The sequence below is a fragment of the Symphalangus syndactylus genome, chromosome 18, assembly GCF_028878055.3.
Source record: "Symphalangus syndactylus isolate Jambi chromosome 18, NHGRI_mSymSyn1-v2.1_pri, whole genome shotgun sequence".
Lineage (NCBI taxonomy): Eukaryota > Metazoa > Chordata > Mammalia > Primates > Hylobatidae > Symphalangus > Symphalangus syndactylus.
The window spans coordinates 79,410,093-79,437,812 of record NC_072440.2 but is presented as its reverse complement, the minus strand read 5'-3'; the positions used below and the strand labels follow the sequence as shown (position 1 = coordinate 79,437,812).

General features: G+C 39.9%; 1 protein-coding gene across 1 annotated transcript in view; it reads left to right on the top strand.

Moving 5' to 3' along the window:
* TTC27 (tetratricopeptide repeat domain 27) overlaps positions 1 to 27,720 on the top strand; it is a 196,288-nt gene that overhangs the window by 81,375 nt on the left and 87,193 nt on the right. Inside the window, exon 11 of the mRNA XM_055253546.2 lies at positions 26,925 to 27,020. Within this exon, the coding sequence (XP_055109521.1) occupies positions 26,925 to 27,020 (96 nt within the window). The remainder of the gene's footprint in view (positions 1 to 26,924; positions 27,021 to 27,720) is intronic.

The following is a 27,720-nucleotide window of genomic DNA, read 5'->3' as shown; positions in this document are numbered from 1 at the left end:
AAAAAAAAAAAAGAAATGAGGCATGTCAAAAGGACACAGGAGCTAATCTAAAGAGAACCCAGTGGTCAAAGCTAGAACAATTTGAGCAGCAAATTAAATAGTACAGTTGACCCTTGAACAACACTGCTTTGAACTGTACAGGTTCGCTTATATATGGGTTTTCTTCTGCCTCTGCCATCCATGAGACAGCAAGACCAATTCCTCCTTTTGCTCCTCCTCCTCAGCCTACTCGATGTTAAGACAATAAGGAGGAAGACTTTTATGGTGATCTACTTCCAGTTAATGAATAGTAAATATATTTTCTCTTTTTTTTCTTAATAGCGTTTTCTTTTCTCTACCTTGTTTTTTGTTTGTTTGTTTGTTTTTTAAATTTTTTATTTTTTATTATTATACTTTAGGTTTTAGGGTACATGTGCACAATGTGCAGGTTTGTTACATATGTATCCATGTGCCATGCTGTTTTGCTGCACCCATTAACTCGTCATTTAGCATTAGGTATATCTCCTAATGCTGTCCCTCCCCCCTCCCCCCACCCCACAACAGTCCCCGGAGTGTGATGTTCCCCTTCCTGTGTCCATGAGTTCTCATTGTTCAATTCCCACCTATGAGTGAGAACATGCGGTGTTTGGTTTTTTGTCCTTGCGATAGTTTACTGAGTATGATGTTTTCCAGTTTCATCCATGTCCCTACAAAGGACATGAACTCATCATTTTTTATGGCTGCATAGTATTCCATGGTGTATATGTGCCACATTTTCTTAATCCAGTCTATCGTTGTTGGACATTTGGGTTGGTTCCAAGTCTTTGCTATTGTGAATAGTGCCGCAATAAACATATGTGTGCATGTATCTTTATAGCAGCATGATTTATAGTCCTTTGGGTATATACCCAGTAATGGGATGGCTGGGTCAAATGGTATTTCTAGTTCTAGATCCCTGAGGAATCGCCACACTGACATCCACAATGGTTGAACTCGTTTACAGTCCCACCAACAGTGTAAAAGTGTTCCTATTTCTCCACATCCTCTCCAGCACCTGTTTTTTTGTTTTTTTAAATGAGACAGAGTCTCATTCTGTCGCCCAGGCTGGAGTACAGTGGCACAATCTTGGCTCACTACATCCTCTGCCTCCTGGGTTCAAGCAATTCTCTTGCCTCAACCTTCTGAGTAGCTGGGACTACAGACGTGCGCCACCACAACCAGCTAATTTTTGTATTTTTAGTAGAGACACATTTACCATATTGGTCAGGCTGGTCTTGAACTCCTGACCTCATGATCCGCCTGCCTAAGCCTCCCAAAGTGCTGGGATTACAGGTGTGAGCCACTGCATCCTGCCTCTTTTTTCATTTTTCTAGCTTACTTTATTGTACGAATGCAGTATATTAAGCTTTTCCAACCCGCCTTACTGTTGTAATATTACATATTAAGCTTGTCCAACCTGCCTTGTTGTTGTTGTTGTTGTTGTTGTTGTTGTGTTTTGTTGTTTTAGGCTTTTAGCAGCCTGAAACCATGTTTTTTTTTAGTTTCTGTCTCTAATGATAAGTGGAAAAGAGGGATGAGGAAGGGGCTTTCTCCTGGCTTAACCAGAAATAGAAACTAAGAACCCATGACTCTATCTGTTCCCTTGGATACCCCTGCTGGGTATATAATACATATAACATACAAAATATGTGTTAATTGTCTATTTATGTTATCAGTAATGCTTCCAGTCAACATTAGACTATCAGTTAAGTTTTTAGGGAGTCAAAAGTCATATGCTGATTTGTGACTGCATAGTGGGGTTGGCATCCCAAACCCCGCATTGTTTAAGGGTCAGCTGTATTTGATTATAACTCAAAGTATAAGATAAATATACATGAGTCCATATTGTTATAAATGAATGATAAACATTGATGAATGATAAATTTTGGATAAATGGAGGAGAGGGGACAAATCTTCCTTACAGTAGAATTCTAAATAATTTATGTAAATATATGCCCCTCCAAGAGGTAGAGATTAATACCCGTTAACTGTGAGCTGGACTTAGTGACTCGCCTCTAAAATATAGAGTATGGAAAGGGAAAGATGTCAGTTTTACAGTGGAAAAGAGTGGCAAAGACTACCGTAACCTCGTGATTATAGTTAATATCACTAATGATAAAACTGTTGATACAGGTTCAGTCTCCCTTATCTGAAATGCTTGGGACCAGAAATGTTTTGGATTTTGGACTGTTTTCAGACTTCGAAATATTTGCATATACATAATGAGATATTTTGGGGATGGGACCCAAATCTAAACACAAAATTCATGTTACTAGGGTGCAACACCTGTTGACGAGAAATAGAAAGAAGCAGAAGAAAAGGCCAATCCGAGGTGTTGGCTCAGTAGAGCCTACGGTATTTCTCACTTTGCTGTCCCCTTGGGCTGAAATGGCCGGACCTGTCCTCTGCCTTCTCTTCCCTATCACTGGATATGGGCAGCCTCAGGAAGGGGCATGACCTCAGGCTAGGTGCTGAGGTGATGCTGAAAAAGCTGATAGTCCGAGGCAATCTGTTGTCCCCACTCCCACAGCTGGGCCCCACCATGTAGAGCAAAGAGGGAAGGTGAAGATGTAGTTGATTAGCATCTTCAATTATGGTGGATTATACCACTGTTTTAAAGTTTGTTAAAAATTCAGTTTACACTGAAACTGTAAAATGTTGAAATGGCTAAAATATAGTTTATTTAAGGAAATACACATAATACTTTTTTTTTACATTATGGAAAAAGTTTAAGTGTCTGTTGTTGTTAAAGCTTCAGCCTTCTTTTTTTTGTTTTTTTGTATTTGAGATAGGAGGTCTCGCTCTCTCACCCACAGTGTAATGCAGTGGCGTGATCTCGGCTCACTGAAACCTCTGTGTCTTGAGTTCAAGTGATTCTCCCATCTCAGTCTCCCGAGTAGCTGGGACTACAGGCATGCACCGCCGGCTTAATTTTTTGTATTTTTAGTAGGGTTGGGGTTTCGCCATGTTGGTCAGGCTAGTTTTGGCCTTCTTAATAGAAATAGTGCTAGACTACATTCACTTATTGATGAAGAACATACTGACCTAGAAATAATTTGCCTTTTAGCCATCTCTTTCAATAACTTTGGCAAATAAAATAACTAGGTCAGCATTCAGTTTTCTTTTATAGCAGCCAATTAAACTAAAAAAGTGAATCTTTTATATGTTTATAAGTATATAGCTTTTTTTTTTTTTTTCTGAGATGGAGTCTTGCTCTGTCACCCAGGCTAGAGTGCAATGGCGTGATCTCAGCTCGCTGCAACTTCTGCCCTCCCAGGTTCAACCAATTCTCCTACCTCAGCCTCCCGAGTAGCTTGGATTACAGGCACATGCCACCACGGCCGGCTAATTTTGGTATTTTTAGTAGAGACGGGTGTCACCATGTTGGCCAGGCTGGTGTTGAACTCCGGACCTCAAGTGATCCGCCCGCCTCAGCCTCCCAAAGTGCTGGGATTACAGGCGTGAGCCACCACGCCCAGCCTGTATATACCTTTTCAATTCTAAACCTGCATTTGTGAAGATTATGTTTTTAGGTATCAAATAACAAGAATGTGTTTTGAGTGGGAAACATAGATTTAAAAGAAGGCTGGGAGCAGTTGCTCACACCTGTAATCCTAGCACTTTGGGAGGCCAAAGCAGGTGGATCAATTGAGGTCGGGAGTTCAAAACCAGCCTGGCCAACATGGTGAGACCCCCATCTCTACTAAAAATACAAAACAATTAGCTAGGCATGGTGGCGGGTGCCTGTAATCCCTGCTACTCGAGAGGCTGAGGCAGAAGAATGGCTTGAACCCAGGAGGCGGAGGTTGCAGCGAGCCGAGATTGCGCCACTGCACTCCAGCCTGGACGACAGACCAAGACTCTGTCTCAAAAAAAAAAAAAAAAAAAGAAGAAGAAGAAGAGTCAAATCACTGTGCTCTGGCATTTTACCTTTGCATTGGCCTTACTGTATTTGGGGTCCGTTCATTTTGCCATTCAAATGCTGCATTATCAAGAGAGTTGCGTAGCCCACTACCTGTAAAACAGAATTAGAGAGTTACTTCTGCCTCCGCAGGGTAGTACTGTAGAAAATTCTCTTTACTTCCCCAACGCAGAAATCTTGGAAATTAGTCAGATCATGTGACAGGATGAATGCACAATTTGTCTAAGTTTCTGTCAATGTTGAGGCATTTAGCTCATAATCTGAACTTCTGCCAATTCCCCTGATTCAGAACTTGATATTACTTTGTTGAAATTACTGCATCCCTGAGGAATAAGAGGAAAATGATTTTAAAATTACATGTATATATTAAGACAGTGTTGTGTTTTTTTAATTCTGTTTTAGTTTCTATGAAAATCTGTTCCCTTCCACAGCAGTGTAAAGTGATAAAATGGTAAACTTAAAACTTGAGGAAAAGGCTGGGTGCGGTGGCTCATGCCTGTAATCCCAGCACTTTGGGAGGCTGAGGCAGGTGGATCACCTGAGGTAGGAGTTCAAGACCAGCCTGGCCAAAATGGTGAAACCTTGTCTCTACTAAAAATACAAAAATTAGCTTGGCATGGTGGCGGGCACCTGTAATCCCAGCTACTCAGGAAGCTGAGGCAGGAGAATCGCTTGAACCCATGATGCAGAGGTTGCAGTGAGCCGAGATTGCACCACTGCACTCCAGCCTAGTGACAGAGTGAGACTCTGTCTCAAAAAGAAAAAAAAAAAAGACTTAAAAAATAAGCTAGAAAGGACCCCCTTAGGAAAAAGTTTGATCTTATTCTATTATGTGTTGAGGAAATGCAGGTGTGATGAAGTCAGGTAACCTTGCCCCAGTTTGTCTGGCTAGTTAGTGACAGTCTGGACTACACAGACTTACACGTTGCAGGCAGTTACACTGAAGGCTTCAACGGCAAGTCCTAAGGAATGGCAGATTTGGAAGAGATCTCTAAGTGAGATGTGCCAAACTTGAAAAGAAAATGTTTAATCACACCTAAAGGTAAATAAATCATGATTATAAGAGCCACAGAAGAAGAAGGAACTCCAAGTTAGGACAATCTATTAAAAACACCCTGTCTTCTGAAATTATTTTGGGCTGCAATTTTTTATTGCATGTTCAAGGCAGTGGTGATGTTAGTGACAATGAAGAAAATAATGTTTATGGAAACTATTTTAATGGCTATGATTCAGAAGCTGCTTGAAACAAAATAAGATTATATTCTTCAGTAATCATTTATACCCTGCTTTTCTACCAGTGGAGTATAAAATAGTGTTCTCTATCATCATTCCGCCTTTCCTTCCCCATCTGATCTAAATTCTTTTTTTTCTTTTTTAAATGAGACAGAGTCTCACTTTGTCACCCAGGCTGGAGTGCAATGGCATGATCTCGGGACTGCAATCTCCACCTCCTGGGCTCACCTGATTCTCCTGCCTTAGCCTCCCAACTACAGGTGTACGCCACCACATCTGTCAATTTTTGTGTTTTTTATAGAGACAAGGTTTCACCACATTACCCAGGCTGGTCTTGAACTCCTGAGCTTAAGCTATTCACCTTCCTTTGCCTCCCACAGTGTTGGGATTACAGGCATGAGACACTGCACCCAGCCTTAAATTCTTATATTCAACATTTTATCAGAACATCACATCCTTTTCTTTTATTTGCTGTGGTTTATGCGCGTCTCCCAAAGTTGATGTGTTGGAAACTTAATCCCCAATGCAAAAGTATTGAGAGATGGCTCCTTTAAGAGGTGATTAGGTCATTAATGGATTAATGCCAATATTTCAGGGGTTAGGTTCCTGATAAAAGAATGAGTTTGGCTTCCTTCTCTCTCTCTCTCTTGCTCTCACTCTCCCTCTTGTGCCTCTGCCATGGGATGATGCAGCAAGAAGTCTTTTCCAGATGCAGGCCCTTCCATCTTAGACTTCCCCGTCTCCAGAACTATAAGAAATAAAATCTCTGCTCGTTATAGGTGACCCAATCCTAATATTCTGTTACAGCAACACAAAGGAGCTAAAACATTTTATAATCCAAATGTGAAGCAAATTAATGGAAACTACATGCATTCAAAGGGACCATCTTATTTATGTCCAAGACAAAACATTTTTGAAAAAAAAATTGTACAAACCAAATTTGTCATTGCCTTCTTTCGTATCAAACTCCTTTCACTTGGTGTTAGATAAACTCAGTTCAGTCTTTGGAGATCAATGTTAGATTGTTTTATGTTTATTACTGAAATAATCTTGATAATGAATTTTAATTACTTGGTTATCTCTTACACCTGTTAATTTAAGTCGTGAAGGTCTGTCCCTGTCCAAGCAGTTGTGCCTCTGAAGGTGTTTGCCCAACAGGAATATTTTTCTTCTTCCTTGGATTTCCGTGTGGACATTGCATTGAATTGGAAATTTGAGATTGTTGCAGTTTTCTGTCCCTGAAGTCTGTTTATACTGCAATTTGACTTTCTTAACTGTGTTAATTAAGTCAGATTTCACAATTTTTAAATGACTTTTTTCCTAGAATATTTGTTCTTTTTTTTTTACTTTTAACTTAGGCTCAGGGGTACATACACAAGTTTGTTAGATAGGTAAATTGTGTGTCTCAGGGTTTTGGTGTACAGATTGTTTCATCACTCAGGTAATAAGCATAGTACCTGATAAGTAATTTTTCAATTCTTAGCTCCTTCCACCCTCCACCCTCAAGTAGGCCCCAATGTCTGTTGTTCCCTTCTTTGTGTCCATGTGTACCCAATGTTTAGCTCCCAATTATAAGTGAGAGTATGCACTATTTGGTTTTCTGTCCCTGCATTAGTTTGCTCAAGTTAATGGCCTCTGGCTCCATCTTTGTCGTTGCAAAGAACATAATCTTGTTCTTTTTTAGGGTTGTGTAGTATTCCATGGTGTATATGCACCCCCCTCCCCCTTTTTTTTTTTTTTGAGATGGAATCTCGCTCTGTCGCCCAGGCTGGAGTGCAGTGGTGCGATCTCGGCTCACTGCAAGCTCCACCTCCTGGGTTCACGCCATTCTCCTGCCTCAGCCTCCCGAGTAGCTGGCACTACAGGCGCCTGCCACCGTGCCTGGCTAATTTTTTGTGTTTTTAGTAGAGGCAGGGTTTCACCATGTTAGCCAGGATGGTCTCGATTTCCTGACCTTGTGATCTGCTTGCCTCGGCCTCCCAAAGTGCTGGGATTACAGGCGTGAGCCACTGCACCTGGCCAGGCCTACCCCATTTTCTTTATTTAGTCTACTGTTGATGGGAATTTAGGTTGAGTCCGTGCCTTTGCTATTGTGAATAGTGCTGTAATGAACATACACACACATGTCTCTATGGTAGACTGATTTATAATCCTTTGGGTATATAAACAGTAATGAGATTGCTGAGTCTAATGGTAGTTCTGTTTTAAGTTCTTTGAGAAATTGCCAAGCTGCTTTCCACAATGGCTGAACTAATTTACATTCCCATCAACAGTATCTAAGTGTTCCCTTTTTTCCACAACCTCTTTAGCATGTTATTTTGTGACTTTTTAATACCCATTCTGACTATTGTGAGATGGTATCTCATTGTAGTTTTGATTTATATTTCTCTAATGATTAGTGATGTTAAGCATTTTTCTCATATGCTTGTTGGCTGTGCATATGTCTTCTTTTGAAAAGTGACTGTTCATGTCCTTTGCCGACTTTTTAACGGGGTTGTTTTTTATTTTTTTGTTTAAGTTCCTTATAGATTATGGATATCAGACCTTTGTCGGATGCATTTGCAAATATTTTCTCTCATTCTGTAGGTTGTCTCTTTACTCTGTTGATAGTTTGTTTTGTTGTGCAAAAGCTCTTTTGTTTAATTTGGTTCCATTTGTCAATTTTTGTTTTTGTTGAAATTGCTTTTGGCATCTTTATCATGGAATCTTTGCCAGTCCCTACATTCAGAATAGTACTTTCTAGGTTATCTTCCAGGGATTTTATAGTTTTTGGTTTTACATTTAAGTCTTTAATCCATCTTGAGTCGATTTTTGCATATGAGGTAAGAAAGGGGTCCAGTTTCAGTCTTCTGCATGTGGTTAGCTGCATGTGGTTAGCCAGTTATCCCAGCACCATTTATTGAATAAAGAGTCCTTTCCCCATTGTTTGTTTCTGTCAACTTTCTCAAAGATCAGATGTTGTAGGTGTGCAGCTTTGTTCCTGGGCTCTCTATTCTGTTCCATTGGTCTGTGTGTCTGTTTTTTGTACCAGTACCATGCTATTTTGGTTTCTGTGGCCTTGTGGTACAGTTTGAAGTATGATAATGTGATTCCTCCAGCTTTAGAACATCTGTTCTTGATACTGTGTAGTTGCATGCATGCTTTGAAGGAGTGGGGATTTTTATCATAGTTACGGAGGGAGGAAGACCCAGAATACCATGTTTGTTACCATTGTGGAGATTATTGCTCCTGTGTGGACTGAAACATTTCTCTTTAAAGTTGGTAGTCCTTTCTTTATTTGGCCCTCATGACCTATCTCATTAATTTCTAGTAATGATTAAGGGCATGTCATAATGAAACCCTTGATTGGAGGAATATTAGTCACAGTAATGTACTGTCAGGATTTGTTACACTGAGGCTTGTACTTGTGTTTGAATAATTTGAGAAAGAGGTCCTTTATTATTATTCTTTTTAATACTGATGGAATTACCACACTCTGCAGGAATTAGTTGTAACACGTGGACCAAGTCCACGGTCAGTAGTAGTGAAGTGTGTTTTGTTTTTTTAAACTATGTCACTGTTCTTAGTTGTTTTAATTATATAAATGATACTGCTCATTATAAAAATATAAGCAATATAGAAGTGGAAAGTAAAAAACAACAGCTTTCTTTTCCTCTTGCTTGCCTTCCAGTCTCAACAGTTTGTACCTTCTAAACCTCTTTCTATGCGTAAACATAAATATACTTTGACATAAGTGGGATCATCCAGTCTTCATTGCTTTAAACCTTTTTCCCTCTAAACATAACAGCTTGATCAGCTCTGCATGCCAGTACTTGTGAATGTAGCTCATTCATTCCAGCAGCCATATGTCACTCTTTTAAACAGAAGTGCCACAACTTATTTAAGCAATCCTCTATTTTTGAAAGTGTCCTTTAATTAATATTTTATTTTTAAACTGCATATTACAAATTTTAGTACTGCATATAATAAAAAAATTAGTTCACTCAGGAGGATTTTAAATGAAAGATATAAATTCTTTCCCAATTCTGAGTTCATTTTTAGCTATTTCTTTTTTAGTTGTTATTCTAGTGGTTTCCATTATAACTTTAAATATTTATATTTCTTTAATACTTCTGTCTCTTGATTTGTCAACTTTTTAGATAGAATCTGTTGATTCCACACTATGACTAAGGAAGAAATCAGCACACTTTTCATCCCCTCTTCCATTTTTATGTTATTTTTCCATTGTTGGGGATTGTTACTCTATATTCTATTGGGTAATTTTTGTCATGTATGTTTGTTCTATATGGTTTTTTTTTTTTTCTTTCAGAGACAGGGTCTTGCTCTGTTTTCCAGGCTGGAGTGCAGTGTTACAAACATGGCTCTCTGTGCAGCCTTGACCTCTTGGACTCAAGTGATCCTCCCACCTCAGCCTCCTCGGTAGCTAGGACCATAGACACCCACCACCACGCCAGGCCAATTTTTAAGTTTTTTGTAGAGGCAGGGTCTTGCCATGTTGCCCAAGCTGGCCTCAGACTTCTAGGCTCAAGCAGTCCTCCAGCCTTAACCTCCCAAAGTTTTGGGATTACAAGTGTGAGCCACTATACCTGGCTCAGATTTTTTTTAAATTTTTTTTTTTTGAGACAGAGTCTTACTCTGTCACCAAGGCTGGAGTGCAGTGGCATGATCACAGCTCACTACAATCTTGAACTCTTGGGCTCAAGGAATCCTCCTGTTTCAGCCCCCCATGCCCAACTAATTTGTAATATTTTTGTTGAGACAGGGTCCTACTACATTGCCCAGTCTGATCTCAAACTTCTGACATCAAGTGATACTCCCACCTCAGCCTCCCAAAGTGCTGGGATTACAGGCGTGAGCCACTGTGTCTGGCCTATATGTTGATTTTTTTTTAAAACTTGAGCCCAATCTTACAGCATTGTAATGATGATGCTGTGAGTGTACTGATTATTGATTATACACCAAATGGTGTGATTGGACCCATGGAGAAGGAAACGCAGTGCTCCGTGTCTAAATGTTTGCCACTTGAAGGAAGCTGTCACAAGAATCAAGGTCCAGGGGATTCTCCACTGATTTCTTTTTTGCTCTTTGCTGTAGGTCATGGTCAGCTACCACTGCTTCTTTCCTGTTAGTTATTATCTTTCTTGTTTCCTTTTTTGTTTTTTTGTATTGCCTCATTGTGTAACTTTTTCACATGAAGAACAAATGTAGTTAAATTTGCGTCTTTGTGAAAAGTATTTTTCCATCATAATTCAGTAGTTTGGGTGTATAGAATTTTAGTTGCAAAATCATTCTTCTTCAGGACTTTAAATGAAGTCATTACTTTAATATTGTCTGTCATCCAAGTTTGCTAATAAGTATGGCAGTCTGATTTTTGTCTTGTTTTAAGTTCTTTCTTTTCTTCTTGTTTTGAATTTTTTTAGAATTTTCTCTTTAGTTTTGGAATTCTGGATGTATCTAAATTTGACCATGGGCTCTGGAGTCATACTGCCTGGTTTCTGATCCCAGCGCTACCATGTAATATACCTGCTTATACCTTGAACAAGCTACTGAACCTTTCTATGCCTCAGTTGCATCACATAAATAATGGAATAAGTGGAGTTTTTATGAGCATTGTATGAGTTAATATTTAGATCAGCATCTCAGGCTGGAAGTGCTTAATAAATGTTAGTTGCCGTAATTATTATTTCTCTTGCTGGATTATATATTGGGTTATTTAAATATAAGCAATTATGGCTCTGTAGATGAAACAATTTAATTATACTTTAATTAATTCTACTCTTTTCTTCATTCTTTAAAAATTCTTCTTTATCCAATTCAGTTCTGCATTTGGAATTTTAGTAGAACTGTGTGGAGACCTTCCAGATCTATCTTCTATGCCTCTTCTAAGCTGTTTGTCTTTTTGATTGATGTTATAGGAGATTTCTTCCATCTTTTCTCCTGTGTTACTAATTTTGACCATAAGCCCAATTAATAATATTTAGTCCATTCATAAAATTTTTTATTTTGACAATTATTTTTAATTTCCAGTAAATCTGTATTTTTCTGATTGTCCTTTTTCATAATAGTCTTTTGTGTTTTGTAGATACAATATCTCATTTAAATTTATTTGTGAATTATTAATTAGAATTTTAAAAATTATTCCTGTGAATTATCTGTCCTCAGGTATGACCTGTCTTATATGTTCCTCTTGGCCTTTCTTTTTCATGGGTACTGCTTTTTCTTAAATGGCTGATGATTGCCAAAGCTGATTGTGTTGATAGTTGTGGCACAAGTCCCCTCTGTAGCAATGTGGGTCTCATTGTCTTAGAGGCTTTTCCACTGAATGCAGGGCTGAGTGCAGACTCTGCACTGTGACCACAGTGTGGCTAACTAGCAGGCTTCTGTAGGGTTGGCATGGGTCTTCCCTCTAAATCTTCCCCTAAGGCTCTGAACTGGGAATCTGAGGCAACTGGGCACTCTTGCTGTTATAACAAAGATGCTTCTCTTTTAAAATAAGTCTCATACTTCCTGTTGCTTCATTCTTTCATTCCTTTCCTGCTGAACAGACATGTGAGTTCTGAGATAGTATCTCCTAAGTGGTGCAAGAAGGCAGTGTGCTTCATCAAGCCTAGGGGGCAGAGGAGGCATCCAGAGGAGCTGGTAGCAGGATCAAGATCCCAAGTGAAGAGCCACAAACAAAGGATAGAGACCCAGTGAGGAGAACCTCCTCTCAGTATGGTGTCTGAAGCATTGGCCAGTGGTTCTGAACTACGGAAGTCATAGTCTGGAATACAGGGTCACCCTCACCAGAGTGACATCCAGCAGATGAAGCTGTGCATAGAGCAGTGAACTACACAATGTTTGAGATATCCTTAGATGGTGCACTCAGGGAGGCTGCAAAAGATACAAAAGGCTTTGCAGAGATTAGGAGAGGCACCTAGTCATCAAGAAAAAAGGTCAAAATGTTTAAAGGATGGAATAGCAGGGTCAGAAAGAGATGCAACAACCCAGATAACAGGTATTGAGATTGACTATATGGGAAACTTATATTAGCTCTGCATCAAATATGTTAACACAGGGCCTACTTTTATGCCCCTAGACCAGAGCAAGATCTCAGGTCAAAGCAGCTCATCAGAATTGCCTTCTGCATGTGGTCATAAAGAAGAACACTGGGCAGGAATGCAGTAGTTTGGGACAGAGAGCTAGCTTATGAAGATCATCTTAACTTGAGAATAATTAAGTAAGTGTGTGGTTCTCAAAGGGGTGAGATTATGATTACAAGAAAGAAGCTAACAGACACAACTGCAGGAGGTAATATTTAGTTACTCTAAGCTGGAGACAATACAGCATGATCTCAGATGCAGATCTGGGTTTCCCAAGTACTCCAGAGTTTCCCATGAAGACATCCAGGGATAGAGAATGCCTCCCTGTGGAGGCACAGTACCAGAAGCTCCCCTTGGTATTCTCACAGGGGGAAAGGATGGTTTATGCCCACCTGCCACCTCCCATCCCCCAGCCAAATATTGATCATGAGGGTAAGTCTCCCTCAGCAGCCCAGGCTTCTGACCTGTCTTAGCTCCATTCTAAATTTTATGAGAGAAGGCTTTCAGAAGTCTAGTTTTATCCTATAGCTAATAATAGTAACATAATATGTGAATTATGTTACTTTAGGATCTTCACTTCTTAGGTAGACTGCTTCAACACTGCTTACTTTCTCTCCTTACCGCTGACTGGCCTCTCCCCATTCTTATTGGCACCTTCATTGAAAAATCAACTGACTGTATGTGTATGGTTTATTTTTGGACTCTGTGTTGTCATAGCTGTGTTTTAGCATTTATTAATTCTATTCTCTATTTGGAAACCTTTCCTTCATAACAGCTAGAATGTGAGCTTTTTCAGGGGTCAGTTTCTATATTTTACTTACTTTTACATTCTCAACATGGACACTCAATGGATGTTTGCTAAATGATGAATTAGAAAAATAGAATTTTGAATTACTTATTAGCAGGACTAATTGAGTGTTAGCTAAATTAAAGACTATGTTTTCATCTGGCACTTCAATAATCTGAGGGCTGTAGAGATCAGCCTTTCTGATATCATTCCAGTCCAAATTTTTAGTATAGTAACAAGCCCCAATGCCAAAGCTAACAGGAACAGAATAGTCACTATGATTACACTGAGGTCAACATAGGGTAGTAATTCAGTTTGGTTGGTTGTATTTTTTTAAGGGAAGGGAAAAGAGATGAAGCCATGACAGTTTTTCTTGTTGGGTTTCCTAAAAAATAGTGAATTAATGCATAATTCAGTACCCTGTGTGCTCCTAAGAAGTAATAAGAGGCTGAAGTTCAAATTAACTGCTTAATTTACTAGAAATATGTTCACTCTGTATTTTTTAGCATACCAGAAGACAAAGCTTTCCTTTATATTATGAACCGGTCATTTATTCTGTATTAAAGACTTCTCTCTCATGTGTTAGCGTCTCAGAATATTCGTGTGCTCTATTGTATTTTTGCATATTTTCTTCACAGAAGTAGGTTCACGTGCATTATACTTGGCAGACTTGGTATTGCCCTTGATGTATAACTATTTGTGTGAGTAGAGAATCTCCAGCTGCCATTATGGAGTCATTAAAGAAGGACTGGGAAGTGGAGTGCAGCACATGATCTAGTCATTTAAGCTGACCATGGCTGTATTTGGTTCGCCTAATGAGTGGGTATGGCTTCAAAATTTGAAAAATTACATTTGATTTTATGCTTATTTTCATGCTTATTTTAAATCCGCCTAAATGTAAGGTGCTTATAATGGACAAATAGAATTTAGAGCTTTTCATGACTCTTGACCTTCTGTCTTAGTAAAATTTAAGAATTTTTAAGAACAGGTCTCAGTGAGGAGTCATTTAGTTGTAAGGGACAGAAACCCAATTCAAACTGGCCATAGAAAAGGAAATAAATTGGCTATTATAACTGAGAGTTCTAGGGATATCCCAGTCTCAGAGATAGCTGGATTCAGGGGTTCAAAGAGATCATCAGGCCTTTCTTTTTCTCGCTTTTCCCATCCTCATTCGCATATCTTTGCTTTTCTCCACCTTCTACAGTATCAGGAAGGTTGTTGTCACAATAGCACCAGATTTCATTATCCATAGACTTCACCAACCAAGAGGAAGAGAAATCACAAATTGCTATGGCCAAGATTGTTAAGCTTCCTCACCTCATGTGGGCTTCACTTTTCTTTCTCTCTCTCTCTCTCTTTTTTTTTTTTCTTTTAGAGGCAGGGTCTTGCTATGTCACCCAGGCTAGAGTACAGTGGAGTGATTATAACTAACTGGAGCCTTAAGCTCTGAGGCTCAAGCCATCCTCCTGCCTTTGCCTCCCAAGTAGTTGGGACTATAGGCACACACAACCATGCCTGGCTAATTTTTTCATTTTTTGTAGAGATTAGACATTGCTATATTGCCCAGGTTGGTCTTGAACTCCTGGCCCCAGCTTCCCAAAGCACTGGGATTCTAGGTATAAGTCACCATGCCTAGCAGTGCTTCACTTTCCTTATTGGTAGGGTGGGGATGGCTGTCAAGCCTACCTCATACCAATGGTGATACTTGTGAAATGCCTGGAGTAGTGCTTGGTACGTAGTCAATCTTCAATAAACGTTGACTCTTATTATCATCTTCACTTTATAGGAGGGGAAGTTTAGGTACAAGAATAAGAAAACTGCTGTTCCTTCATAACTGATTAAAAGCGGTCATTACTACCTGGGAAACCTGAATAACATTGAGATAATTACAGTGCCTCATGTATAGTGTGCTGGGTCATGCCGTCAAGATGTTCACATATCTGAGATATGAACATGTGTCTTTCAATCTAGCTCTGTATTTCGTCTGCATTAATAACTATGTGCATTTGAAAGTTATTGAAAAGTAGTATTAGGAGTTGCTCGTGTGATTGTAGCTATGGTTTTATTTGTTGGAAAAATTATAGTTGCTACTGTTTATACAGAGCTGTTTGTAGTTACTACCATTTAATTGACTGTGTATTATTACTTCCTTTACTGAACACTCATATGCCAGATGGTAACTAATCCTAGGGAGGAGACATTATCTACATTTTTACTGATGAAGAAACTGAGGCACAGAAAATTTAAATTACTTACCCAAAGTCTCATAGCTGAACTAGAGTTCACCCCAGGTCCACCTGATTTAGAAGTCCATGCTTTTATCCACCATGCCCTACTTTCTAAGGAAGCTATGAGAACTGGCTTACAAGGAAACATGGTATCAGAAGAAGACTGGCATCATCTGGAGGAAAGGAGTGGAATGACCACAGGCAGGAAGAAGTTAATCGAGACTTTTGTGAGAAAGGTTTAGGCTGCAGAACTCAGTGTCTTAAGTCCTACAGTTAAGGTTGAAGGGGAGGGAAATGGAGGGCACACAATCTCAGGATATGGTTCTGTGTGGGAAAAGAACATGCAAATGGCTGAATGAAATTGGCTTCTGATAAGGCCAAGAAAGGGGGCTGCCCAGAGGGACACTGATGGGCTGAATCCAGGATATGAGCTTCCTGAGAATACAGGGGTAAAAAATATGCAACGAGTAGCTTATAGATAAGTGGGATAAGAGTGGGACAAGTAACACACAATATAAAGTAACCTTTACTACTGATACTAAAAAAAGCCCTAGAAAGTTACAGAAAAGTGAAAAGTAGGTAATAATAAACGAATGTATTAATGGAATGAAGTAAAATATACTCACTTAAAGCACGCTTTCAAAGGCACTAAATAATAACTTTAGTCAGATTCCCAAGGGGGAACAAACTTAAGTTCTTTGGACAAGGTCAGATTATGGTGATTGAATTCATGCTTTAGTTTTCCCTGAGATAACACTCTGCGTACATCTTAACATCCTTACACAGCATTTTCCAAATTTGCTGAACGTATGTACCAGTTCTTGGTGGGGGTGGTTACAAAATAGATCTTCAGCCTAGCCCGCAGAGATTCAGGGTTAGAGTGTTGGTAGTGATTATGGGCATGTTTGGGAAAGGCTGCCTTAAGTAGAGGTGGCCTGTTGTTCTTTAGCATCTCCAGATGTTTTTCTTTCTCCCCAAGTACACATAGAACAGAGACCAAACAGGTATGCACAAAGCTCTGGGGTACAGTGCTATGTTTAACGGGATAAATGCCAGCAGGAACCTTTAAGGTGTTATTGAGGGCCAACCATCTGAGACCAATTGAAATTGAGCTCACTTAGAACAGGTGCCTTGCATTTGGCTAACACTTACTCAGGAAAGTAGTAGCTAATTATTATTAGACTCAGCCCCTTCCTTCCTCCCTCCCTTCCTTCCTTCCTTCCTTCCTTCCTTCCTTCCTTCCTTCCTTCCTTCCTTCCTCCTTCCCTCCCTCCCTCCCTCTGTCTTACTCTCTCTCTTTCTTTCTTTCTTTCTTTCTTTCTTTCTTTCTTTCTCTTTCTTTCTTTCTTTCTTTCTTTCTTTCTTTCTTTCTTTCTTTCTTTCTTTCTTTCTTTGTCTTGCTCTATCACTCAGGCTGGAGTGCAGTGGCATAATCATAGCTCACTGCATCCTCAACCTCCCGGCCTCAAGTGATCCTTCTGCCTTGGCCTCCCAAAGTGTTACGATTACAGGCGTGAGCCACCAGCTGGCATACATAAGCTTTTTTTTTTTTAAGAAAGGATAATACTAAGAGTTTAAAACATTCACTCAGGTTTTAATAATCAATAAATATTTGTTATTCTTGGCCCTCATAAAATTTGCAGTTTGTAAACAGGGCGACTTGTGCTTTCATTAAGACACTAATGTCTTAAGACACTAAGCAGGGTCCCCTGGAGAAGTTTTGGGAGAAAATTGGAGGTAGATGGGCTGTAGGGAAGGTGTAAGAGCTTCTACTTTTACTAATCTTAAGGCATCAGTTATCAGATATGGCTTGTGAATCCCTGGGAGTCCTTAGGCCATTTCAGAGTGTCCATAGGTCAAAACCATCTTCATAATAAGGACACTGAGATACTGTTTGCCTTTTCACTGTGTTGATATTTGCATATTGGTCCAGAAGCAGTGGAAGGGCGGAGGAGTCAAACTCCTGGCCCCTGTGTCAAAATCAAGATAGGGGCACCAGACTGTGCTAGTAGTCACTGAATGCTTCACCACCACACGGTTTTTTTTTTTTTTTTTAAGACAGTTGTGTTTACAAATGTCTTTGATGAAGCAGTAAATATTATTTTGTCATCTTTACCCTCAAGAACATGCCTTTTTAAAATTCTGTGTGATAAAATGGAAAGTACTTACAAAAAACTTGTGCCACTTGCTAAAGTAGAATGGTTGTCTCAGGAAGAAACTTTTTCCCATGGAACATTATTTTTGCTTGAAAGGACGATTGACAGATGAACTAGTTATTCAGACTTGGGTATTTGGTGGAAATTCCCCCAAAAATAAATGAAGTAAGTGCATCACTTCAAGGAAAATAATTGACAATATTTGTTACTGTATTAGTCTGTTTTCATGCTGCTGATACAGACACAGCCAAGACTGGGTAATTTATACAGGTAAAAGGGTATAATGGACTTAGAGTTCCATGTGGCCAAGGAGGCCTCACAATCATGGTGGAAGGCAAGGAGGAGCAAGTCACATCTTACGTGGATGGCAGCAAACAAAGAGAGAGCGTGTGCAGGGAAACTTCTCTTTATAAAACCATCAGATCTTGTGAAACTTATTCACTATCATGAGAACAGCATGGGAAGGAGTTGCCCCCATGATTCAGTTACCTCCCACTGGGTCCCTCCCACAACATGTGGGAATTCAAGATGAGATTTGAGTAGGGACACAGACAAACCGTATTATTTCACCTCTGGCCCCTTCAAATCTCATGTCCTCACATTTCAAAATCAATCATGCCATCCCAACAGTCCCCCAAAGTCTTAACTCATTTCAGCATTAACTCAAAAGTCCACATTCCAAAGTCTTATCCAAGACAAGGCAAGTCCCTTCTGCCTATGAGCCTGTAAAATCAAAAACAAGTTAGTTACATCCTAGATGCAATTGAGGTACAGGCATTGGGTAAATACAGCCATTCCAAATGGGAGATATTGGCCAAAACAAAGGGGCTACAGGCCCCGTGCAAGTCCGAAATCCAGCGGGGCAATCAAATCTGAAAGCTCCAAAATGATCTCCTTTGACTCCGTGTCACACATCTAGGTCATCCTAATGGAAGAGGTGGGTTCCCATGGTCTTGGACAGCTCCATCCCTGTGGCTTTGCAGGGTACAGCTTCCCTCCTGGCTGCTTTCATGGGCTGGCATTGAGAGTCTACAGCTTTTCCAGGCACATGGTGCAAGATATCAGTGCATCTACCATTCTGGGGTCTGGAGGATGGTGGCCCTCTTCTCACAGCTCCACTAGGCAGTGCCTTAGTAGGGACTCTGTGTGGTGGCTCCGACCCCACATTTCCCTTCTGCACTGCCCTAGCTGAGGTTCTTCATGACAGCCTGCCCCTGCAGCAAACTTCTGCCTGGACACATAGGCATTTCCACACATCCTCTGAAATCTAGGCAGAGGTTCTTAAACCCAAGTTCTTGACTTCTGTGCCCTGGCAGGCTCAACAGCAACAGAAGCTGCCAAGGCTTGAGGCTTGAGGCTTGCACCCTCTGAAGCCATGGTTCAAGCTCTACATTGGCCTCTTTCAGCCACAGCTGAAATGGCTGGGACACAGGGCACCAAGTCCCTAGGCTGCACATAGAACAGGGACCCTGGGCCTGGCCCACAAAACCACTTTTTCCTCCTAGGCCTCCAGACCTGTTATTGGAGGGGCTGCTGTGAAGACCCCTGATGCCCTGGAGACATTTTCCCCGTTGTCTTGGGGATTAACATTTGGCTTCTGGTTACTTATGCAAATTTCTGCAGCTGGCTTGAATTTCTCCTCAGAAAATGGGATTTTCTTTTCTATCGCATTGCCGGGCCGCAAATTTTCCGAACTTTTATGCTCTGCTTCCCTTATAAAACTGAATGCCTTTAACAGCATCCAAGTCACCTCTTGAATGCTATGCTGCTTCAAAGTTTCTTCCACCAGATACCCTAAATCATCTCTCTCAAGTTCAAAGTTCCAGACATCTCTACGGCAGGGGCAAAATGCCTCTAGTCTCTGTGCTAAAACATAACAAGAGTCACCTTTGCTCTAGTTCCTAACAAGTTCCTTATCTCCATCTGAGACCACCTCAGCCTGGATTTCATTGTCCATATCATTATCAGCATTTTGGTCAAAGCCATTCAACCAGTCTGTAGGGAGTTCCAAACTTTCCCACATTTTCTTGTCTTCTTCTAAGCCCTCCAAACTGTTCTAACTCCTGCCTGTTGCCCAGTTCTAAAGTTGCTTCCACATTTTTGTGTATCTTTCCAGCAGCGCCCCATTCTACTGGTACCAATTTACTGTATTAGTCCGTTTTCACGCTGCTGATAAAGACATGCCCAAGACTGGGTAATTTACATAGGAAAACGGGGTTTAATGGACTTACAGTTTCACGTGGCTGGGGAGGCCTCACAATCATGGTGGAAAGCAAGGAGCAGCAAGTCACATCTTACATGGATGGCAGCAGGCAAAGAAAGAGAGCTTTTGCAGGGGAACTCTACTTTATAAAACCATCAGATCTTGTGAGATTTATTCACTGTCATGAGAACAGCACAGGAAAGACTTGTCCCTGTGATTCAGTTACCTCCCACCGGGTCCCTCCCACAACATGTGGGAATCCAAGATGAGATTTGGGTGGGGACGCAGCCAAACCATATCAGTTACCAATGATAAAATTTTGAACTTACAAGAAAAAAATGAGAGTTTTGGAAAACCTCTATCTGCAACTATGAACTTCATAGCTTCCTAATATTTCAAATATTGAGACAAGATTTTTCTGATGAGATTGGTGGTGATATTAATGCATGTAGTTTTAAAATTTTATGTGAAATATGTCAACATTGGGAAGGTCAGCTTATTTTCCAAAAAACTAGTGCATGATGTTACACAATCAGTATTCAAAGTCGAGATTGACCAGTGAGTACTTTTTTGTTTGTTTTTAGACCAGTGGATTTTATTATAACAGAGTATTTAATGTAACAAAGAAAGGTTCATTGATAGGATTTCAAATTCCACTTACAAATAACCTTTAAGAAACCAGCATCTGTTGAATTTTGGTGTACTATCAAATAATAATATCCACAAGTAACTGAAAAAGCTACTAACATACTCTTCCCCTTTTCAATTACCTATCTGTGTGAGGACAGATTTTCTCCATAAACTTCAAACAAAATATTATATTGCAACAGATTGACTGCAGAAGCAGATCTGAGAATCCAGCTATCATCTATTATGCCATACATTAAAGAGATTTGCAAAATTGTTAAGACAGTGCCACTCTTTTCAAGACGTTTTGTTTTGTTTTGGAAAAGGTAGTTATTTTTTATAAATGCATGCTATTTTTGTTAATGTCATAGTTTTTCTTTTTAAATGAATTAATGAACATTAAAATTTTCCTGTTATTTCTGATATGATAAATATTGATGGATTATAACTCACAGAAAGAAAAGCTTCGAGTCCCTCAATAATTTATGAGTTTAAAGGGGTCTTGGAAACAGAGGGTTGAACTGCTGACCCAAAGTGTGACTGATTAAGGGGATGGCTGCATAACAGCCATCTGGGCCTCCTGAGAGGACTGCTTCTTTTTTTTTTTTTGAGATGGAGTCTCGCTGTCGCCCAGGCTGGAGTGCAGTGGCAGGATCTCTGCTCACTGCAAGCTCCGCCTCCCAGGTTCACGCCATTCTTCTGCCTCAGCCTCCCGAGTAGCTGGGACTACAGGCACCCGCCACCATGCCCGGCTAATTTTTTTGTAGTTTTAGTAGAGATGGGGGCTTCACCATGTTAGCCAGGATGGTCTCGATCTGCTGACCTCGTGATCCTCCCACCTTGGCCTCCCAAAGGGCTGGGATTACAGGCTTGAGCCACCGCACCTGGCCAGGATTGCGTCTTAATGGTCATCTTTTCAGCCTGTAATCACAAAAAGGGGATCTAGGTTCTCCCATCTCCCATTAGTAGACCCAGTTCCTACCAACCCACACCCTAAAGTCTTTCATTTCTGGGGCAGAAGCAATAACTGAGCATCTCCTTGATCAGGCCACACCCTGTCTCCCGTATTTTTATTTGTGTGTAAATAAGACAGTTATATAGAGTTCTGAGTATTTTTCCGATGAGAAGCTGCTTTCAGTTTTCACACATCTGACATTGATCATGTAGTTTTACAGAAGGTTTTAATAAAGTTGCCAACTGTGGTCTTTGGAGTCTGACAGGCTCACCTATTTCATGGCCTTATGACTTTGGGCAAGTCATTTTTATCTCTCAGAGCAACAGTGTTCTATGTATGAGGAAAGGCTGAGTTCACAGTACGTTTAATGATGGTGTTGATACTTACTAGGTATGTTAACAGTTTTAATTGTTATTCTCCCTGTTCCCATTGGCAATTTCCTTGGGCTTGGAGGTTTGAGATGGCAATGAGCTTGACTAGTCTATTTGTAAATCACAGCTGAATTGACTGCAGACTCCTGTTAGAGAAAGCTGTTCAGCTCAACTGTTGGATTATATACATATTTTTATAATAAATTCCATCTTCCTATACACACACACACACACACACACACACACACACGTACAAAGATTACACAGCAAAGCCAGTATAAAGTGATTTGGCATATGATCAGTCATAACTTTTAGATTATCAGCTAATTTCTACCTGACTCTTCAAAAAGCTGATGAACACGTAGATGTCATGCTAGTGAGAATGAATAGCTTTCAGGGAAGGGGTAGGTCCTTTGGGAGTATCTCTATTCTTTTGAAAACGTGTGCCATACTTTTAGATGAGAACACATAAATAAGTCTAAATCATACCAGACATTATTCAGAATTGTCCTTTTATACTAAATCATTCTCCATGTGCTAATTTTAAAATGTAGTTTTGATCTTCTCTAGTTTTTCTGGGAAATTCCTTCTCTGTTGAAAACAGAGCATTGAAAGGAGAGGGGACATCATTGCTTTCTTGGGTTTTATTCCCCATTCCATAGAGATATCCCTTGACCTGTGATACTGTGGCTCCTGGAAGATTTAGGAATCGTTATTGCATGGCGTTAGGGGGTCTTTATGCACAAATACATATTCTCAAAGGACACTGAAAGTATAAATGCCTTTAGATGGAGTTAGGGAGTAAATGGCATTAAAAGGGAGTCTTAAAACTTGAAAACAGTGTCATGTCACAGTAGTCCATGCAACATGAAGTCACCTCTGGTATATCCAGCCCCTACTTCTGGAGCACGACCCAGGGGGCTCCTCACTGTCTGCTTGTTACCTTTTACATTTATTTATTGTTACCTTTTACATTTATTCACATCTCTTCAGTCATCCACCTAGAGGAGACTGTCTTGCTTCAGACTGCCTTTAATGATTGGTTTAGGGTATATTTGCTTCTTCTCCCCCTCTCTCCATTTTTGACATTATCATCTTTCCTTAAAGACCACCTCCTCATACCACTTTTTACTTATGACTAAGCCCTATGACTTTCAGGTGTAAAATTAATGAAATTTAGAAACTGGAAAGAGAAAATGGGTAAGTGCAAGGGTAGGACACACTGCTTTGGAGACCATTTACCTAAATTTCTGGGCGTGTGTGAAAGCTTGCGAGGTACTTCTTTCTCATGGAGCACATTGTTTATGTTCGCATTCATGCACATAAATACCTCAATAGTAGTGAGGCTTCACTTTCATTCAGTCCCATTCTCATAGTACCTGACATTCTTCCATTGTCTTCTTGCAGGCTATTTGGGCACATGGTTTGCTTCTAATGAATGTACCTAATACTTGTGTTCGGCTTAAAATTAATCAACAAACCTTCTGAAATGCTTGAAGTAAAACAAAATACTCTTTTGATAAAGCCATACTCCTAGACCATTGAAAATACAAGTATTGTTTAAAAAAATCATCTCATAGATAAGTGCCATTGTAGTTAAAGTACTTACTTGCTGGGGATAGAACAAGGACATAATCCAAGTGGCTTCACTTGCCATCACTGATTTTTTTACATTTATTGTGCCTGTAAAGGACTCCAGTTTGGTTGAATATGATGGAATTATTTCGGATTGAGTTGCTAGAAATAATCCTGCTCTGAAAAACCTGGAGATGCACTATAACAATGTCCCTGTCTTTTTAGTAAATTAGCAAATAAAAAAAAGAGTACTTTGGATCCAGTAGAGGAAGTAGGCAAATAAACAGTACACCTATCAAGACTTCTTACTTTTTTGTTTTTTTCTTGAGACAGAGTCTCACTCTGTTGCCCAGGCTGGAGTGCAGTGGCGTGATCTTGACTCACTACAACCTCCGCCTCCTGGGTTCAAGAAATTCTCCTGCCTCAGCCTCCCAAGTAGCTGGGATTACAGGCCTGCACCACCACACCCGGCTGATTTTTGTATTTTTAGTAGAGATGGGGTTTCACCATGTTGGCCAGGTTGGTCTAGAGCTCCTCACCTTAAGTGATCCTCCTACCTCGGCCTCCCAAAGTGCTGGGATTACAGGCATGAGCCACCGTGCCCGGCCAAGCCTTAACTTTTGTATATTAATTTAATGTTCTTAGTTTTTGTTGATAGTTAAATTTTATGTAGATGGTTGTCATGCATAAGGTAGGAAGAAATATTTTCTGTGCAGGAGTGAAAATAGGCTAGAGTTCCATTTTGTGTGTATGTGTGGGGTTTTTTTGCGTTTTTTGTTCCTTTGTTTGTTTTTTGAGACGGAGTCTCACTCTGTTGCCTAGGTTGCAGTGCATTGGCGCAATCACGGCTCACTGCAATCTCCGCCTCCTGGGCTCAGGTGATTCTCATGCCTCAGCCTCAGCTGGGATTACAGGCATGCACCACCATGCCCGGCTAATTTTTGTATTTTTAGTAGACACGGAGTTTCAGCATGTTGGCCAGGCTGGTCTTGAATTCCTGATCCGCCTGCCTCAGCCTCCCAAAATGCTGGGATTACAGGCGTGAGCCACTGTGCCTGGCCCCTTTTTTTTCTTCTGAGACAGGCTTGCTGTGTCACCCAGGCAGGAGTGCAATGGCACAAACATAGCTCACTGCAGCCTTGACCTCCTTGGGCTCAAGTGATCCTCCTGCTTCAGCCTTCTAAATAGCCGGGCCCATGGGCACATGCCACCAACCCTGGCTATTTTTTAACGATTTTTTTGTGGAGATGTGGTCTTGCCATGTTGCCCAGGCTGGTCTCGAACTCCAGGGCTCAAGTGATCCTCCTACTTTGGCCTCCCAAAGTGCTTGGGGTGGCACCCAACCTAGAGTTCTGTTTTTGATCTTTATCATGCATATAGCTTAATCAGGTTTTTGTATGGGGGGCTTATTCATGGCATTCAGGTCAAATGAGTGTTGGTTCTCTGCACTGTCTTTAGTGGTCTTTGCCATTTTGGAGAGTATCTGAGAGTTGTAAGAGACACTTAAATACTCCAAAAGTATCTGAGAGTATCTGAAATACATAATAAATGTGTTTATTAGTAAATGAAGAAATATTTACTGAGTACCTAATATGCTTTAGCTAGTTTTAGTAACCACAGCCAACAACCATGAGTTTTTTGAAAATAAATTTTTTGCATGTTATTACGTGTTAGTACCAGTAAATTTTACAATGTTGCTTTTGTTTTTATTATTAATGGAGAGCATTAGTTATTTTTTCTTTCCAAAAAAACTGTATTGATAAAAAAGTATCCCTTCTCTATGAAGTAATTTGTTCCCTTTTTATGAAGTAACTCAGTGATCTCTTTATTTATGTATTGTAACCATATGTATGCAGCCAGAAGTTATTCTTCTCTACCCTCCCACCCACAACTAAACAGCTTTTGGCAGCAGCATGCAATCCTTTTGCTATTAAGTTTCTGTGAAGTAAGGCCAGAAAGCTTTAAACATATTTTGACCAAGATGGTTTAGGAGTCTGGTTATGTCTCAGTTTGCTCTGACTGAGTTGACTGAATAACATCTTGGATTGTCAACGAAGTGTTGTGTAATGTGTGTTTTCTCACACTTGAGCTCATAATACAAGATATTCTTAGGCTAATAAATGTATCTCCCACCCAGTGTAAAATAGAGAACTTTCAATTTAGGAGAAGCCTCCCTGCTCAGAAACTGGTCTCCTTGTCTTAGATTTTTACCTGGACATGGTAGATTCCTGTCCTTTTTTTTCTCCTGAGGCTTGGACTTGCTATGTTTTTTTTTTTTTTTTTTTTGAGACGGAGTCTCGCTCTGTCGCCCAGGCTGGAGTGCAGTGGCGCAATCTTGGCTCACTGCAAGCTCCACCTCGGGTTCACGCTATTCTCCTGCCTCAGCCTCTCCAAGTAGCTAGGACTACAGGCGCCTGCCACCACGCCCGGCTAATTTTTTGTATTTTTAGTAGAGACGGGGTTTCACTGTGGTCTCGATCTCCTGACCTTGTGATCTGCCCGCCTCTGCCTCCCAAAGTGCTGGGATTACAAGCGTGAGCCACCGCGCCCGGCCTAAAAAATTAATTTTGTAAAAATTTTGAACAGTTTCCAAGTTACCAAAAAGTTGCAAGAACAGTGCAACTGTCTTTTGCATCCCGAAGTTTTGGAGAGTAAGTTGCCAACATGGTGCTTCATCATCCTCAAATATGACAAGGACATTCTCCTACGTAACTCAGTATGTATAATAAAATCAGAAAATTAACATTGACTTTGTACTACCATCTAATCCTCATAAGAGAGGTCTGTGAAAACTAGTCAACTGGCAAAAAAAGAAAATTTGAATACTGCATTGTAGAAAAAAGATCATGATAATTCTCAGTTGAGAGTAGGTATAAGTGTATAATATCAGAAAAATACGTACACTTAATGTAAACTGAATGGCAAATGAAGAGGCAGCAGAAAATGATCATGATAATGGGGCTGCTGTCCACATGTTTCTCTAGCAATCCCACAATGTGTCTTCATTCACTTTGATGCTGAATACATGAGCTCTTCTATGACAGATCACTTGACCACTGGATAGCACCAGCCTTTGACTTTGTAGTTGGCCCTGGCGCCTTGTGTCAAAGTCAGCTATTTTGGTCTTGTTGGTCTGCTTCTTGATGTAGCTTCTGAGAGTTTGGTTATTCAGTACCATTGTAGAAATGTCAGTACATCAGAGGGATTCTTTCATGTATGTGGGTTGCAGCTGCCCACTGCACTATATAGATGGTCTCACATGAGTGAATGTCCAGCCTTATTGCTCTGTTCCTGAAGAGTGAGAGAACTTGCTCTCTGTGATCAAATAGGCTACTTTTTCCTTTCATTTTATTCCTGAGCAAATAATTCTAAATAGAGTTCTTCATATAATTTTTCTCTGATTTATATTATAAAGTGCCATTGTCAAAGTGGCATTATGTTGTGAAATAGATAAGCTAAAGAACAGTTCTTCATAGAAGAAGTAAAAAGGCTTATCAATAAGGCTAGTTCTTTGAAATAACTGTTATAGGAAATTAAAACTTTTTCGGGTAAGTTTTTAGTGTACATGTTTATGTAAATGTGGATTAGGTTTAAAGTTTTTTGAACATTTAAAGAAATTCAAGAAAAAATTCACGCATCCTATCACCTTATCAAAATGACTTAAGTTCTTTATTGTTTATATGTGCATTTGTATAACTATTACAATAAGGACTTATTTTATTACAAGTTATACATATAGAGTCTGATTGTGATATATGTCCTTTAAGGCTCTTGCAGACCAATTTGAAGATAAAACTACATCTGTATTGGAACGCCTAAAGATTTTCTATTGCTGTCAAGTACCACCTCACTGGGCCATTCAGGTATTTTTGTTGTTTGTCATTGGGTATGGAAATTACTTGGCATTAGAAGGGTAAATGCATTATAAATTGATGATTTCAATTTATGTTTGAATTTTCAAATATTTTGCTAAAGATAATAAATGTATCTACCTGGGAATTGCTAACTACTTCAAATTGCTATTTTGATTAAAGTGATATTAGACTCATAAAACATTTTTAAAATAATTTAAAACCTTATGAAATAGAATCCTAGAAATTAATAGGAGAATCATAAATGCTTGCATTTTCAAAGTAACTTCTTATTTTTTAAGGGATGAGGTCTTGCTTTATTGTACAGGTTGGAGTGCTGTGGTGATTCACAGGTGTGATCATTGTGCATTACAGCCTTGAACCCCTTGGCTTAAGCAATCACTCCTGCCTCAGCCTCCTGAGCAGCTGGGACTACGGATGTGCACTACCATGCCTGGCTTTGAAATAATTTCTTATATTAAAATTATTTTAAGGACTTTCTGCCAAAGAAGGAACCTTTTAAACAAGTTGTATACAAAAAGCAAAAGAAAGCATTTATTTGGTATACTTGAAGTTGTGAGATACACATGACTACTCTCCTCTTCCTGAGGCTATGAGAATACCTACTGTAGCTCCTAATGGCACATGGTGGGGTGGGGATTCTGGCCCCTTGTCTACATGATTCTCCTGTATTATAGGTGTAGTTCCCTAT